The 13144-nt window shown below is 62.5% G+C and overlaps 2 protein-coding genes across 4 annotated transcripts; both read left to right on the top strand.

The window, feature by feature from the left end:
• The first annotated feature begins 3177 nt into the window (after positions 1–3177).
• Positions 3178–10065, top strand: TBX10 (T-box transcription factor 10). Of its 3 annotated transcripts, none has more exons than XM_059149532.1 (8): positions 3178–3487; positions 5805–6072; positions 6389–6490; positions 6890–7061; positions 8229–8384; positions 8697–8764; positions 8983–9077; positions 9509–9959. In XM_059149532.1, the coding sequence occupies exons 1-8, from the start codon at positions 3481–3483 to the stop codon at positions 9796–9798; spliced, it is 1158 nt and encodes a 385-aa protein (XP_059005515.1). In that variant the 5' UTR covers positions 3178–3480; the 3' UTR covers positions 9799–9959. The 3 variants fall into 3 exon arrangements, with proteins under 3 accessions (XP_059005515.1, XP_059005524.1, XP_059005531.1); XM_059149541.1 differs by lacking the exon at positions 3178–3487 and having other exon boundaries at positions 5989–6072; positions 9509–9552; positions 9866–10065; XM_059149548.1 differs by lacking the exon at positions 3178–3487 and having other exon boundaries at positions 5989–6072; positions 9866–10041.
• Positions 10066–11076: 1011 nt separating this feature from the next.
• Positions 11077–13144, top strand: NUDT8 (nudix hydrolase 8). Its single transcript, XM_059149573.1, has 4 exons — positions 11077–11408; positions 12020–12152; positions 12669–12746; positions 12838–13144. The coding sequence occupies exons 1-4, from the start codon at positions 11215–11217 to the stop codon at positions 13063–13065; spliced, it is 633 nt and encodes a 210-aa protein (XP_059005556.1). The 5' UTR covers positions 11077–11214; the 3' UTR covers positions 13066–13144.

The raw sequence follows: 13144 nt of genomic DNA, 5'->3' as shown, positions 1-13144 counted from the left end.
ACAGTCACGGAAGCTTAGGACCAGAGGGGTTAAGTGACTTGCTCGAGGTCACACAGCTCGCAAGCATTCAAACCCAGGCTTTACTATCAATGCCCTTAACCACTAGGTGGCACTTCCACAATGACAACTGTCTTTCTAAGGTGACTTGTGTCTCCCTTTCTAAACACAGGAGCCAGGGCAGAGGTTGGCCCCAGCAACCTTGGCCCTCAGCTCTCTTCCCACGACAAGACTTGCGGCCACTGCCGCTCGGTATGGCCATCTTCCAGATGTTCAGTGATGAGGTTGTGCTGTATGGGGGGGGGGTCCGCTAGGTACCCCGTGTTCATCAGGAGGCCGTGTGCTATGAGAAGGGCATTGCCTCCCTCCAGACTGCCAAGCTCACATTCTCTGTCCCTGCCCGGCCACCCCACCCCAGGTCCCTAACCCATGCCAGACCTGCCCAGCCTCAGTCCTCCCCTCTGAACAGTGGGTCCTGAGCCACAGTCCTGAGCCCAGGGCCCCCCTTTGCCGTCCGCTGTATACCCTATTCATTGCCATGCCTCATACCTCCGTGCCTCAGCTTCCCATCTATAAAATGGAAGCTGTCCATGGATTAATGGTTCACGTCCTCTATCCTGCATGGTCCCTCTGTGACCTCACAATCTGGGGCAGGTCTGGCCCAGCGTGGTCTTAGACACGCTGTGTGTCCCGGGGCCAGTGGTGGCTGTCTCTGTACCCACGATGGCTTTTCAGTGCCCAGGAGGACTGATTCTCCCACTTGGAGAAAAACTGTCCTGGAGACAACAGACGGGTCCCCACCAACCTGCCTGTACTCTGTGGGCCAGGGAGTCAGTCTGAGAGAGCAGAAGCTCGTGCCCGTGTATGCGCACACGTGTGTGGGCGACCAGATGTGCCTGCCCAGGTGTTGTGTGTGTGTGTGTGTGACTGCACACACATGTGTTTCCAAGGCCAACGTCCCTAGGGCGTCCTTCCAGGGGTTCCATATGTGGCTGGGCACAGAGCCCTAATATGCGTTTCCAATGTGTAATGGGCCCAGTGCCCCTGGAGGTTCAGGAGGAGTTGGGCTGGGGAGGGGGTGGAACCCAACAAGGCTTTCCCCGCCCAGGACAGCCTGCCCCGGAGCAGGGATGGGGGAAGAGGTAACTTGACTTGGGGTAGGGGAAATCCTGCCAGGGAGGCTGGATGGAAGTCCTCAGCACCCCAGGAGGGAGGGGGCACCGGGTCTGCTGCTGGGGTCCCCTCGGTCCTGAGCCGGGCACTCTGGGGCACACGTGCGGGCCAAACTGGATACAGCCTGACAGCTCCCATGTCCACCCGAGCCCGACAGCGCATCTGGGGGGCCCGGCGCTCCGACCACGGGAGCTGTCACCCCCGGCCCACGGCACCCCCGCCTGGCCCATCAATCTGCCCGCGGCCACAGCTGCCACGCGGCCTCCCGCTGTGGAGCAGCGAGATGAGAAGGTGTGAAGGCTATGGGGACACGGGGGACGCGCTGGCAGGCGAGATGGATGAGGGGGGCAGGGAGGCCGGCAGGCGCCTCGGGCGGGAAGGGCGGCCAGCGGGGGGACGGTTATGCAGAGTGTGCTCGCCTGTGCACAGCACGCGTGTCAGAGAGACGCGTGTGCACGTGTGCTCGAGAGCGGTTACGGGGCGTTGGGGCTTGAGTTCATCTGTGTGCGTGTGGGTTGGTGTGTCGTGTGCGCACAGACGTGGGGGGGGTTTCCCATCACACAGACCGAAGCTGAGGGCACACACACACACACACACACACACACACACATCAGTAGCCAGCAGAAGCCCAGGCTGGCCCGCTCCTGGGACTCCAGGCAGAGGGGGAGCCACCAGGACTGGTGGGAATCTCCCAGGCCCACCATGGATCCTGGGACAGTGTGGCCCTGCTGGCCACAGCCCACTGGGTGGCCACAGAGAGCTACTGGGACCCTCACAAGCACAGAGAAGGCCCCTATCTTGCCCCACAGCAAAGTGCAAAGCCTGACATGGGTCTGTGCCATGGGTCCGCCCGCCTCTCCCAGCTCAGCTGGCAGGGACCGGGGAGATAGGAGACCACAGCAGGCGCCATCCCTAACTCAAGGGAGGAGAGGTGGCCCCCCGACATGGGGCTCTGGGAAGAGCCAGTGTCCCCCTCGAAGAGAAGTAGCCCTCCAGCCCTTGGTCCCTCCACGGCCACTCTCAGGGATGGGCTTCTGGGTACCCCATGTCCCCAGAAGAGGTGGTGTGTTGGGGGAGGGTGGTCTCGCCTGCCTTCGGGACCCCCGTCCAGTATGCCCAGCACAGCCTGAGGTTCTGTCACCTAGCGCTAGCCTGGGGGTTCGAATACCCCCTCCCAGGGCAGGCTAGCTTGGGGTCCAGCCCCGTAATCCTCCCTGGGCCATACGGTAGGGACGAGATGGCCAAACCACACTCTCCATTGACAGTAATCAGTTTTGGGGTACCCCACCCCCGCTGTGCCTTCCTGACTGGTGATCTATGCGTCCCCGAATGGCTGGCCAGGACAGGCAGGGACAGCCTGGAGAGGGTGCCTAGTCAGGCTGGAGAGAACAGACAGAGCCATGACCTCTGCCCAGGCCAGGCTCCCGCCCTGTGGGGATGCTGGAGGCCCCGTCAATCAGGACAGGAACGGCTTACTGCTGTCTATCCCAGGGGCAAGATTATGTGCTTACTACAGTTGGGGAAACTGAGGCACAGGGACCTGTGCCACTAGCATTGCATAGCTCATCAGCAAGACCCAGCTTTTTGCCACCCAGGCCAGGGGCTCTGCTGTCACTGGCTGACGCTGACCCCTTGTGTCTCCTGCCCCAGTTGCCCAGACCACGCCGCACCAGCAGCCCCAGGTCAGGGGTCAGGGTCCCGGCGAGAGGGCAACACTTCTGCCATCCAGCGCTCATATTCCTGTGGCTCCTGCAGCCTCCCCAGCCTCCCCCCAGGCCCTGTGGGCTCTGAGCCTCTCCAGTCACTGGGCCTGGGCCCCTGCGGACCACCCAACAGGTCCTCAAGATGAGGCCCCCACCTGGCATCTGGGTCCATTGATCAGGAACGGCTGGGGTCTCCTAGCTGGGGAAGGGAGGGAGCTGGGAGGGGACCGGGAGGGGGAGAGGAGGCTTTGCAACGTCAGAGCCTGCCCACCTGCCCCCCTCCCGCACAGCGCCACGCCCCGAGCTGGACGAGCCCAGCCAGCAGCCTTGTGCAGTCCAGTCTGAGCGTGGCTTGGAGAAGGGGCCCTGCCTCCCCCCAGAACCAGGGTCCCACCTGCAGAGACCAGGTGCCTGGCGCCGGTGGAGAAGACGTGAGTGATTGCTCGGAGGGAAGGGCAATCCTGCAGAACGGGCCGGAGCCGCGCCGCTAAGTGAGACCCTGAGAGGCCGACCCCCCTCCCAGCAGGCAGGGGACCCCCAGGTGGCAGCTGCAGCTGGCCCCCCACTGAGCAGGGCTCCTCCAGGAGCCAACGTCCAGGCCGTCCTCATGGCAGGTATGGTGTAGGTAGCCGAGATGGCCCCATGGCTGGGCTCAGGCTCCGGGGTGAATGGGGCAGGGCCAGGACTGGGTATGGGGACCAAGGAAACCCCTGCTGGACCCAGGTCCTGGGCCAGAGGGTGGGGTGGGGGCACTTCACGCTGAGGCCTCAGATCCCACCAGGGCAGGGCTGATGGGCTCCTATTTGTAGGTACAAATACGGGGGTGTGGGGATAATGAGTCATTTCTGGGAACGGAAAGCCTTTTCAGGCATGGGTGACCTTGGACCTGTCCGCTCTCCTCTCCGGGCCTCACTCATTGAGTATCAACGTAGGGGCGTGGGGAGGAACTGGGCAAGAAGGCTTTAACTTCCCCTCCAGACCCGACTCCGTGCTTGTGGGAAATTGTCAAATCCCGACCCCAAGGGATGCCTACTTCTAGAGGAACCAGGCAGAAAACAGGCCCCTCCCAAGTTCCTGAGAGTCCTTGGGGGTGGCCCGCTGACTGAGGTGGGCAGGGGATGGGTTCGTTGAAGACCTGGGAGCCAGCAACCAGCCCGCAAAGTTCCCAGGCCCAGGGAAGCCCTGAGCCTCTCTCTTGGGGACCCAGCACCATGGATCCTGGGGTACTGGTTACCTGGATGATGGACCTGCCCCCGCAGGGGCTCTGAGCAATGGACCATTGCCCATCTGATGGCCCAGTCCCAGTGCTGGGGGACATCAGCCTGTGTAGCCGTCCTGCCCCTCTGGGGGACTCAGAGCTGATATGCCTCTCAGACCCCCTCCCTCTCAGAGAGACCCCCTCCACTCCCAGCGTGCAGAACTCCCAGGGGCTTTCATGAGGGGCCACTTTTCCTATGCGACCCCTCGGGGCTGCTAAATAGGGGGCCACAGACCCTGCACCCCACACCGAGATGAGGTACCTGTTGTAAGCCAGCTCTGACCGCGCGCTGCCCGCCTGCTGGCTCACCACGTACACCGCCCCCGGCCCGGAACCTCCCTCCACCCATCTGTCTGTCCGTCCATCCGACACCGAAATCCACCTCTGCCCCTGGGGGAATCTCAGTTTTACCAGGCTCTCGGTCCCTCAGGGGGAGGTTAGAAATGAATAGTCTGTGTTCCAGGATTTTTTTTTTCCCCTCCCTGGTTTTAATTTTTAAATTGTGGTAAAATATACATAAAAATTTCCATTTTAGCCATTTTTAAGTACAGAGCTCAGGGCACAAGGGACACCCACACTGCTGTGCTCGCGTCCCCACCCTCTGCCTCTAGACGTCTGTCCTCTTGCTCCCCTGGAACTCTGTCCGCATTCAACGCTCACTCCCCCTCCCACTCCCTCTGCACCCCGCAGCCCCCCCCCCACCGCCCCCCGCAACCACCATTCTCCTCCCTGTAAATCGGGACCATTCATGGAGTCACACAGGATTTGTCCTTTTGTGTCTGGCTTGTTTCACGGGGGAATAATGGTCCGTCGTCGGGCCAGACCACAGTGTGCTCGTCTGTCAGTGGCCATTCGGGGTGCTCTCTCCTTCAGGCTATTGGGGACAAGGCTGCTGTGGACACAGATGTGCATGAATCTGTCAGGTCCCCCCCCCCCCAGTTCCTTTTGTGCAATTCTCCACGTCTCGGCAAATGCCTAGAAGTGGAGTTGCTGGATCGCGTGGTCGTTCCGCTCTCCAGTGGCCGCGTCGCTCCCAGCCCGCCGGCCACGCACCCGGGCTCCTACTCCTCACATCCTCTCCGATCCCAGCAGCATGTTTTTGCTTTACTCTTGGCTTTTGTTTTGTGTTTGGGAATAGCCCTCCGCGTGGCTGTAAAGTCGTATCTCACTGTAGTTGGGATTTATTTATTTATTTATTTAAATAGAAGACGACAAAACTTGTGGCCAAGGCTTGAGCCAGGATTGTACCTCAGAAACTGGAACTTTAGGGAGAAAGTGAGGAGGCCTTGTTGAAGGGTCTGGTGTGTGCCAGGCTCTGCAATCCGTGGACCCTAGGAGGCAGATATTAAGAACCCCTTGCGACAGATATGGAAACCGAGCATCTGGGGTGGGGGAGGGCGTGAAACAATTTGCTCATAGCCATGAGTCCACTTGATGGCTCAAAGATTCCCTGGGGAACCAGACAAGCCCCTTCTCTGGCCTCCAGCAGCTTTAAGTCTGCATTTACCTCATGAAGGGATGCTCAGTCAGGGGTACTAGGGGAACACAGGCCTGGCAGTCAGGGAGGGCTTCCTGGAGGAAGAGGCACCGACGTGCAGCCTGAAGGATGAGAGGGGCTTGGTGGCAAGGGGGTGAGGCAAACAGGGGCCCACACTCTCATCCTCTCTCCCCAGCCTTCCTTTCGGCTGGCCTCGGGGTACTTGCGTCCTCGGAGCCCTACACCCTGCCCATGATGAGCTCCGGCTGGGAGCCCCGGCTGGACTCCCCATTCCCACCGGGCCCTTCCACTGGCTCCGCAGGGACCCAAGTCGTGGCCGAGCCCAGCAAGCAGGGCCCCAAGAACCCACGAGTGTCCAGCGTGACAGTTCAGCTGGAGATGAAGGCTCTGTGGGAGGAATTCAACCAGCTGGGCACAGAGATGATTGTCACCAAGGCGGGCAGGTGTGAGCGGCGGATGTGTGCGTGTGCTGGGGGGTGGGGACGGGGGTGAGGCCGGTGCTGCATTTGGGCTCCTGAGCACCTGTCCCCTGAGCCCCTATCCCCTGAGCCCCTGTCCCCGAGCACCTGTCCCCTGAGCACCTGTCCCCTGAGCCCCTGTCCCCTGAGCACCTGTCCCCTGAGCCCCTGTCCCCTGAGCACCTGTCCCCTGAGCACCTGTCCCCTGAGCCCCTGTCCCCTGAGCACCTGTCCCCTGAGCCCCTGTCCCCTGAGCCCCTGTCCCCTGAGCACCTGTCCCCTGAGCACCTGTCCCCTGCAGGCGGATGTTTCCCACCTTCCAGGTGAAGATCCTGGGCATGGACACTCTGGCTGACTATGCCTTGCTCATGGACTTCGTGCCTCTGGATGACAAAAGATACAGGTCTGGGGGCTGCCCAGGGAGGGAGCTCAGATAGCAGGGGCTGAACCAGGAAGCAGACCCCTCCCCGCACTCTGGGGTGAGCCAGGGGCCCGTCGGAGGAGCAGCGTCAGGCAGGCCCATCCTCGGGCAACAACTGAAGCCTGATGGCAGCGGGGGAGCCGAGCTCAGGGCAGCCGAGAGTCTCAAGTGGGATCGCGGGCCAGCCCGGGCAGGCAGAGTGGGCTAGCCCAGTGCAACCACGGGGAACTCAAGGCCTGACTGGAGGCCTCATGTTCCTCACGTGCGAGGTGGGGCTGGTGCACGGGCAGTAATGTTGAGGGATGGCCCCAATGCCCTGCCGGCCCCCGCTCCAGGTGGGGGACCAGGTGGGGCACCCCTGCCACCTGCTCTGCTCCCCAGGTACGCCTTTCACAGCTCAGCCTGGCTGGTGGCAGGCAAAGCGGACCCGGTCACACCTGGTCGTGTGCACTTCCACCCGGACTCGCCGGCCAAGGGCGCGCAGTGGATGCGCCAGATTGTGTCTTTTGACAAGCTCAAGCTGACCAACAACCTGCTGGATGACAACGGCCACGTGAGGTCCCAGGCAATGGGGAGGGGTCAGGCCAGGGCTGGGGGACGCTGGGGTCTGATCGTAATGAAGTCTGGGACCAGGCCTAGCCATGCCGTCCATGCCCAGTGGCCTTGGTGCCCAGCACCCCCATCCACTACTGATGGCCAATGCTGGGGGCCAAGTTCACCTGGCCAGGGGCTGGACAGCAGAGGGGACTGTCCAAGCAGGCGGGTGAGGGGGCAGGAGGTGTGGGAATGTTCCAGCAAACACCGTCCTCCTTGTAGACAGTGTTCCTGGAATTCCCACCACAGGCCAGGCCCCTGGTAGGTGCAGGAACCCAGCACTGTTGCCACTCTGTCAAACAGACAAAGATCCCTGCCTCCACGGGGCTCGCCTCCCGGGGTAGGGGACAGATGGTAAACAAAGAATCCAGAAGGCTCTGTGTGCAGTGTCTCAGATGCTGATGAAGGCCAGGAGAAAAAGGAACCAGGGAGGGGGGCTGAGACAGAGGTGAGTTGTCCATTCAGGGAGGTTCTAGAAGCTGCTGAGTCAATATTTGAAGAGAGATCTAAAGGAAACGGGGAAGGCAGCCTGTGCACACAGAAGTGGAAGCTGTTGCAGGGGACGAACAGCAAGTGAAAAGGCCCTGAGGCTGCAGAATGTTGGGCCCGTGGGTGGCTGGCAGGGGAGTGCAGGAGGCTCCCATGTTTGTGAAGTGGAGTGAGCAGAGATGGGAGGGGGGACCCCGAGGCCGCCAGGGCTGATCTGTGGAGCCCACCGGCTGTGGAGAGGGTTCTGACCTTTGCTCTGCACAGGAGGCTTTTGAATGGGGGTGACATGGGCAGCTCACTGGGGTTGCTGTGCACGGACGGACAGAGAAGCTGGGAGGTGGGCCGGAAGGCAGCGGAGGAAATCTAGGCAGGCGTGATGGTGGCCAGGCGGCGTGGAGACGGTGGGTTGGGAGAGGTGGTCAGATTCTGGATATTTCTGAACGCTGACAGCAGGCAAAGTGGCAAAAATGCTGACACAAAGCGGCCTTTGCCACAGAGCGGTAGGCTCTGGAGGCCAGACTCTGTGCCCCCATTATAAGAAAGGCAGTCTTCATGCCCTGGAGAGGATTTAGCCTCTCAGGGAGGGTTTGCAGCTTCTCCCCTGCACACACTCCCCGCACCCCTCCCCACCCCGCAGATCATTCTCAACTCCATGCACCGCTACCAGCCCCGATTCCACGTGGTCTTTGTGGACCCGCGCAAGGACAGTGAGCGCTACGCCCAGGAGAACTTCAAGTCCTTCATCTTCACGGAGACCCAGTTCACAGCCGTGACAGCCTATCAGAACCACCGGGTGGGTTGGGCCACAGCTCACAAGGCCGCTGCCAGCCCATTTCACAGGGAGGGAGGCCGAGGCTCAAGGCTCTGAGCTCCCACGTGCTCACAGGGCCCGGCCCTTCTCTCCTTCTCTAGGCCTCAGCAGACCTCTGCCCTCAGTCATTCCCCTGCTCTCATGCCCACGGGCTCTATGGCTCCTGGGCTGAGGGGCCCAGGTCCCAGGGCCTCGTGATTGGGGCATCCAGGGAAGTTTGGGTGGCTGAACGTGGGGCCCTGCAGCCTTTCTCTGGCTCAGGGCCGGCCCATAACTACACTTTCTCCTCTGCAGATCACCCAGCTGAAAATTGCCAGCAACCCTTTTGCCAAGGGCTTTAGGGAGACCGACTCGGACTCCTGGTACTGTGTGGGCCCTGGCAGCTCCACCCGCCTGCCCTAACTCAGCCCCTCGCCCCCACCCTCATGCCCCGGGCCTCTCCTAAGGCCTCTCCTCAGACCTTCTCTGAGGGTCGTGCCCACTGACTCATCCTGGGGTCCTACTGTCTTATTGATCACAACCCTCGGCCTGGGCTCTCCCCTTGACCTTCTGCCTCTGTTCCTGCTTGTTGCATCTTCAGGACTGTATCTCCACGAGCCCTGCTCAGCATCCCGGCCCGGAGTCACAGCAGCCTCAGCCCCTGCCTGCTGAAGGGCCCCGCAGAGCAGGAAAAAGGTTCGCCCCTAGGAGGACCAGAGCCTGCATGGTGGGCAGGAAGTGAGGTGACAGGGCCACAGGGCCTCCAACAAGGGGCTCTGGCAGGTTCAGCAAGTCCCGCTGGGCACCTGTGTGGAGAAAGAGCGGGAGGCAGAGATTTCTGGAACAAATTAGGACCAATGGCAGAGAGAACAGGACAGGGATAAGGTGCTAAGAGCAGGGGTGGGAGGTTCGGGTGGGCTTCCTGGAGGAGGTGGCTCCTGAGCAGAAGCCTTGAAGAACTGGGAAGATTTGGATAATTAGAGAGGGTGGGGAAGAGGGAACAGGGAAGGGAGAGGGAAGAGCAAAGGCTGAGAAGGGGAGGAATGGGATGGCAGCCGGGGAGGAACAAGGGAGGCTGAGGATGTAAGGGGAGGTCTGGGGTCCACTCAGACCACATCCTCCCTCAGACCCCAACAAAGCTCCAGCCTCCAACTCCAGGACATCTGCCCAGGTGCACCATCAGCTGCTGGCCCCCACTGATACTCTGCTGGCCCCAGCCACCTACCAGCCCCTCAACTACCAGGGCCTGTACCCTGGAGCCTCAAGTCCCCTCAGAATCCCAAGGGCCCGACCCACACCATATCCCCTCCCGAATATTCAGGCCGGCAGAGATCAGGAAGGCCTGCCCCTCCCAGCTAGGTTGGGGCTCCTGTCCCCCACTGCCATGTGCTTGGGGCCTGTCCAGGACCCTCAGTGATGATGAGGGCCCTGTGGACCGACTCGTCTTGCCCCGAATGTTACCCCCTCCAGCCTTGCCTCTACAGAGGCCCTGTCCCCTTCCAAGGAGAGCAGGGCAGGTGGAAGCCCAGAGAGGAAGGCTACCTGCCCAGAATCGCAGCAAGGCTGAGAAGGTGCCAGGCTTGGAACCAGCCGCCTCCTCCCCTCAACCTGTCCCCTTCTGCCTTGAGGGGTGACTCGGCCAAGCCCTGCTTCACCTCTCCCTTTCCCCAACATTAAACTATTTGGCAAGAGTAATCAGAGCGCTTCTGTCCTTGGGGCTCGGGGTGGAGGGACTCAGGAACACAGGGACCCCAGATAATGAGCTGCAGACACCCCAAAGCTCTGCCCAATGGGGGTGGTGTCTCTGGGAGCAGAGTGATGGCCAAGGTGCTGATACCGACTGACACCAGGGCTCTGGCTGAGGCTGCACTTTCTGGTCCCTAACTTGTGTGTCTAGGTGAGGTCTGAAACTGCAGCTCAAAGAGGCACCCGCTCAAAAGCAATGCAAGGCACGGTGACACCGGCCACTCCACGTACCGGGGCTGTGCCCAAGACTGGGGTGGTCTGGTCCTGAGAAGCAGGCGTCTGGAGAGATGCAGAGACAGGACAGGCAGTGACCTCACGGGCCAGGCCAAGATGGGGGCGGAGGAGGGAGAGGGGCTTGAGAATCCATCCCAGACTTGAGGCAGGACAGCTTCACAGAAAGGTGACATTTCAGCCAACACCTAAAGGGGTAGCAATTGCGAGGGCAAGGGGCGGGGAGGAGGGGAGACAGCTCCCAGCCACGGGAAAGGCGGGGCAAAGGCCTGCGGCGCCTGGGGAGGAGCCCCGAGGGGAACCCGGCCGGGCGCTCCCGCCGCAGTGCCTGACGTCCCCGGCCTCCAGGAGGAGCGCCCCGTGGACCCCCGAAACGCTGACTCCCAACATCCTGGAACACTTCGCGTTAGGTCCTTAGGAAAGGGACCGGCATAGGAGGGACGCGGGGCCCGGCAAAGACTCGAAGCCTGACACCCCGACTCCCGCAGCCCGCGGTCAGAAGGGCCGGACGTGCGCCCCGAGACGCCCCCGAGGCTCTGAGACACTCGCCCCCCGCACCACCGCCAGCTCCGCCCCCGACCCCGGCCCGCCCCTCTGCCGGAAGCCGTATCCTCGGGACTCGCCCCTTCCTGCCCCGCCCTCCAACGGCGGGGGGGTGGGAATTCAGGCCCCGCCCCGTTCCTCCGAGGCCCCGCCTCCCATGTAGGCCCCGCCCCCAAGGGCACTCCTGGGGCGGCTCCCGGACTGCCCCCAAGGCCCGGCCCAGCTTCCCCCGGGAGGCGGAGGACGAGTGCTGTCCTTCCCCTTCCCTCCCAAGGCCCGGCGCCCTCCTTGTCTCGGCTGCGCGGGGCCGGACATGCAACCCGACTGCCTGTCGGCGGAGGGCGAGCGGCGCTGCAGGCGGCTGCTGGCGGGGGCCACCGCCCGGCTCCGCGCTCGCCCCGCGGCGGCCGCGGTGCTGGTGCCGCTGTGCTCGGTGCGCGGGGTCCCGGCGCTGCTCTACACGCTGCGGTCCATGCGCCTGTCCGGGAGCCACAAGGGTGACGTCAGGTACACCGGCTGGGAACTCCTGTCCCTCTGGGAGGACCGGAGGCACCTGAGCGAGGCACTTCGCCTCTGCGAGCCTGGGTTTCCGCCTCTGGGGAACGGGTCTGGGGAGAGCCGCGGCCCCGCGGCCCTCCAACCCGAGCCTGACGCCGCGGGTGCTCCTGTCCGGTCGCCACGCCGGACCCCTCGAAGCGCGTCCCGCACCGCCTCGAGCTGGGGACACCTCTCGGAGCTGTGTCTGCCCCTCCAAAAAGTCAGGACCCCGCCCCCTGCCGGAGACTCAAGGGAGATTCGGGTCCTGGAGCCGAAGAAGCTGGCCGGAGGGGGCTGCCTGGTTACTGGCCCTGGTCCCGTCCGCGTCCGCGTCCCCGGGGGTCATAGCGCTACTGGGGCCACCATAGGCAAAACATGAGCTCCAGGGCCTCTCCCTTACCTCTGTCGTTCGGGGAGGTAGACCGAGCCTGCAGAGCTCGTGTGGCTTGCCTGAAGCCTCACTACAAACTAGAGGCAGAGCCTGAAGATGCTTAGGTGGGTGACTAGCCCTCTGCCACAGCTGTCACCCCCACCCACCATGGCCCCAACAGACCAAGGACCAGGCTCCCTGTGCTTGTTAGTTTCCCAGGTGGCAAATGTGACCCCACTGACCAGGATGTGGTGCACACAGCCCTAAGGGAGACCCATGAGGAGCTGGGCCTTTCTGTACCTGAGGAGCATGTGTGGGGCATCCTGCGGCCTGTGCAGAATAGGGTAAGGCCACCACCAGGGACAAGGAGGGTGGCCATGGTCTCTGGCAGGCTGACAGCATGGTGGAGCCCCAGACATCTGCCTGGTGGTCACGTTCCATCCCCACACCACCCAACAGAGAAGGGCTGGGGTATCTTCACTCCTTTTCACGGGGGATCCTGAGGCTCAGGTCTGGGGCTGGAGGTGGCCCCAGGGTAAGCCAGCTCTGCCCAGCTTGGCGGAAGAGGGTTGGGGAAGGCTTCACAAGGGTAGACAGGAATTGGATGATGAATGGGAGATTTTAGGGGCGTAAAAGTCAAGAAAGGTTATTCTAAGCGGTGGGAACAGTCTGCAAAGACCCAGAGGGCTGCATGGCTCTGGTGAGTTTCAGTGCCCTCAGTTAGTCACCCAGGCCGGTGGGCTCAAGGACAGGGTCCTCCAGTGCTGAAGGGCTCTGGATGGCAAGGGGGTGGTGTCCCCCTCAGGCTCCCCTCCCCACAACCATGCCTCCCCTGACTGCCTGTCACCCTCCTGCCCCAGCAAAAGGCCAACGTGGTGCCAGTGCTTGCCAGTGTGGGCCCCCTGGATCCCCAGAGTCTCAGGCCCAACCCAGAAGAGGTGAGTGGGGGCGATGGTGGGGGCCGACCCACTGGGGAGGCTCCGTCCGCAGCAGTCCTCCGTCCGCTCTCTGACCGCCTCTTTCCCACAGGTGGATGAGGTATTCGCCCTGCCCCTCACCCACCTGCTGCAGGCGCAGAACCAAGGGTATACCCACTTCTGCCGGCGCGGCCACTTCAGCTACACACTGCCTGTCTTCCTGCACGGGCCCCACCGTGTCTGGGGGCTCACGGCCATCATCACTGAGTTCACCCTGCAGCTGCTGGCCCCTGGTGCCTACCAGCCCCGCCTGGCCAGCTCGGAGCGGCCCCTAGGCTGAAGGCCTGGCCCTGGGCAGCCCCCTCCTTCGGTCTGTCGGGCCAGCTCCATTCCCGGACTGAATAAAGAGCTTTTACCAA

This window comes from Mustela lutreola, chromosome 1 (genome assembly GCF_030435805.1).
Source record: "Mustela lutreola isolate mMusLut2 chromosome 1, mMusLut2.pri, whole genome shotgun sequence".
Classification (NCBI taxonomy): domain Eukaryota; kingdom Metazoa; phylum Chordata; class Mammalia; order Carnivora; family Mustelidae; genus Mustela; species Mustela lutreola.
This window is presented reverse-complemented; position numbering and strand designations above follow the sequence as displayed.

What these genes read in the sequence shown, in the direction of transcription:
- NUDT8 (XM_059149573.1), top strand. Translation starts at nt 11,215, where the DNA reads ATGCAACCCGACTGCCTGTCGGCGGAGGGCGAGCGGCGCTGCAGGCGG. An exon ending in AGCCACAAGGGTGACGTCAG is followed by an intron (nt 11,409 to 12,019) that starts GTACACCGGCTG and finishes TGTGCTTGTTAG; the next exon opens with TTTCCCAGGTGGCAAATGTG. An exon ending in TCAGGCCCAACCCAGAAGAG is followed by an intron (nt 12,747 to 12,837) that starts GTGAGTGGGGGC and finishes TCTTTCCCACAG; the next exon opens with GTGGATGAGGTATTCGCCCT.
- TBX10 (XM_059149532.1), top strand. An exon ending in ATTGTCACCAAGGCGGGCAG is followed by an intron (nt 6,073 to 6,388) that starts GTGTGAGCGGCG and finishes TGTCCCCTGCAG; the next exon opens with GCGGATGTTTCCCACCTTCC. An exon ending in TGCTGGATGACAACGGCCAC is followed by an intron (nt 7,062 to 8,228) that starts GTGAGGTCCCAG and finishes CCCACCCCGCAG; the next exon opens with ATCATTCTCAACTCCATGCA.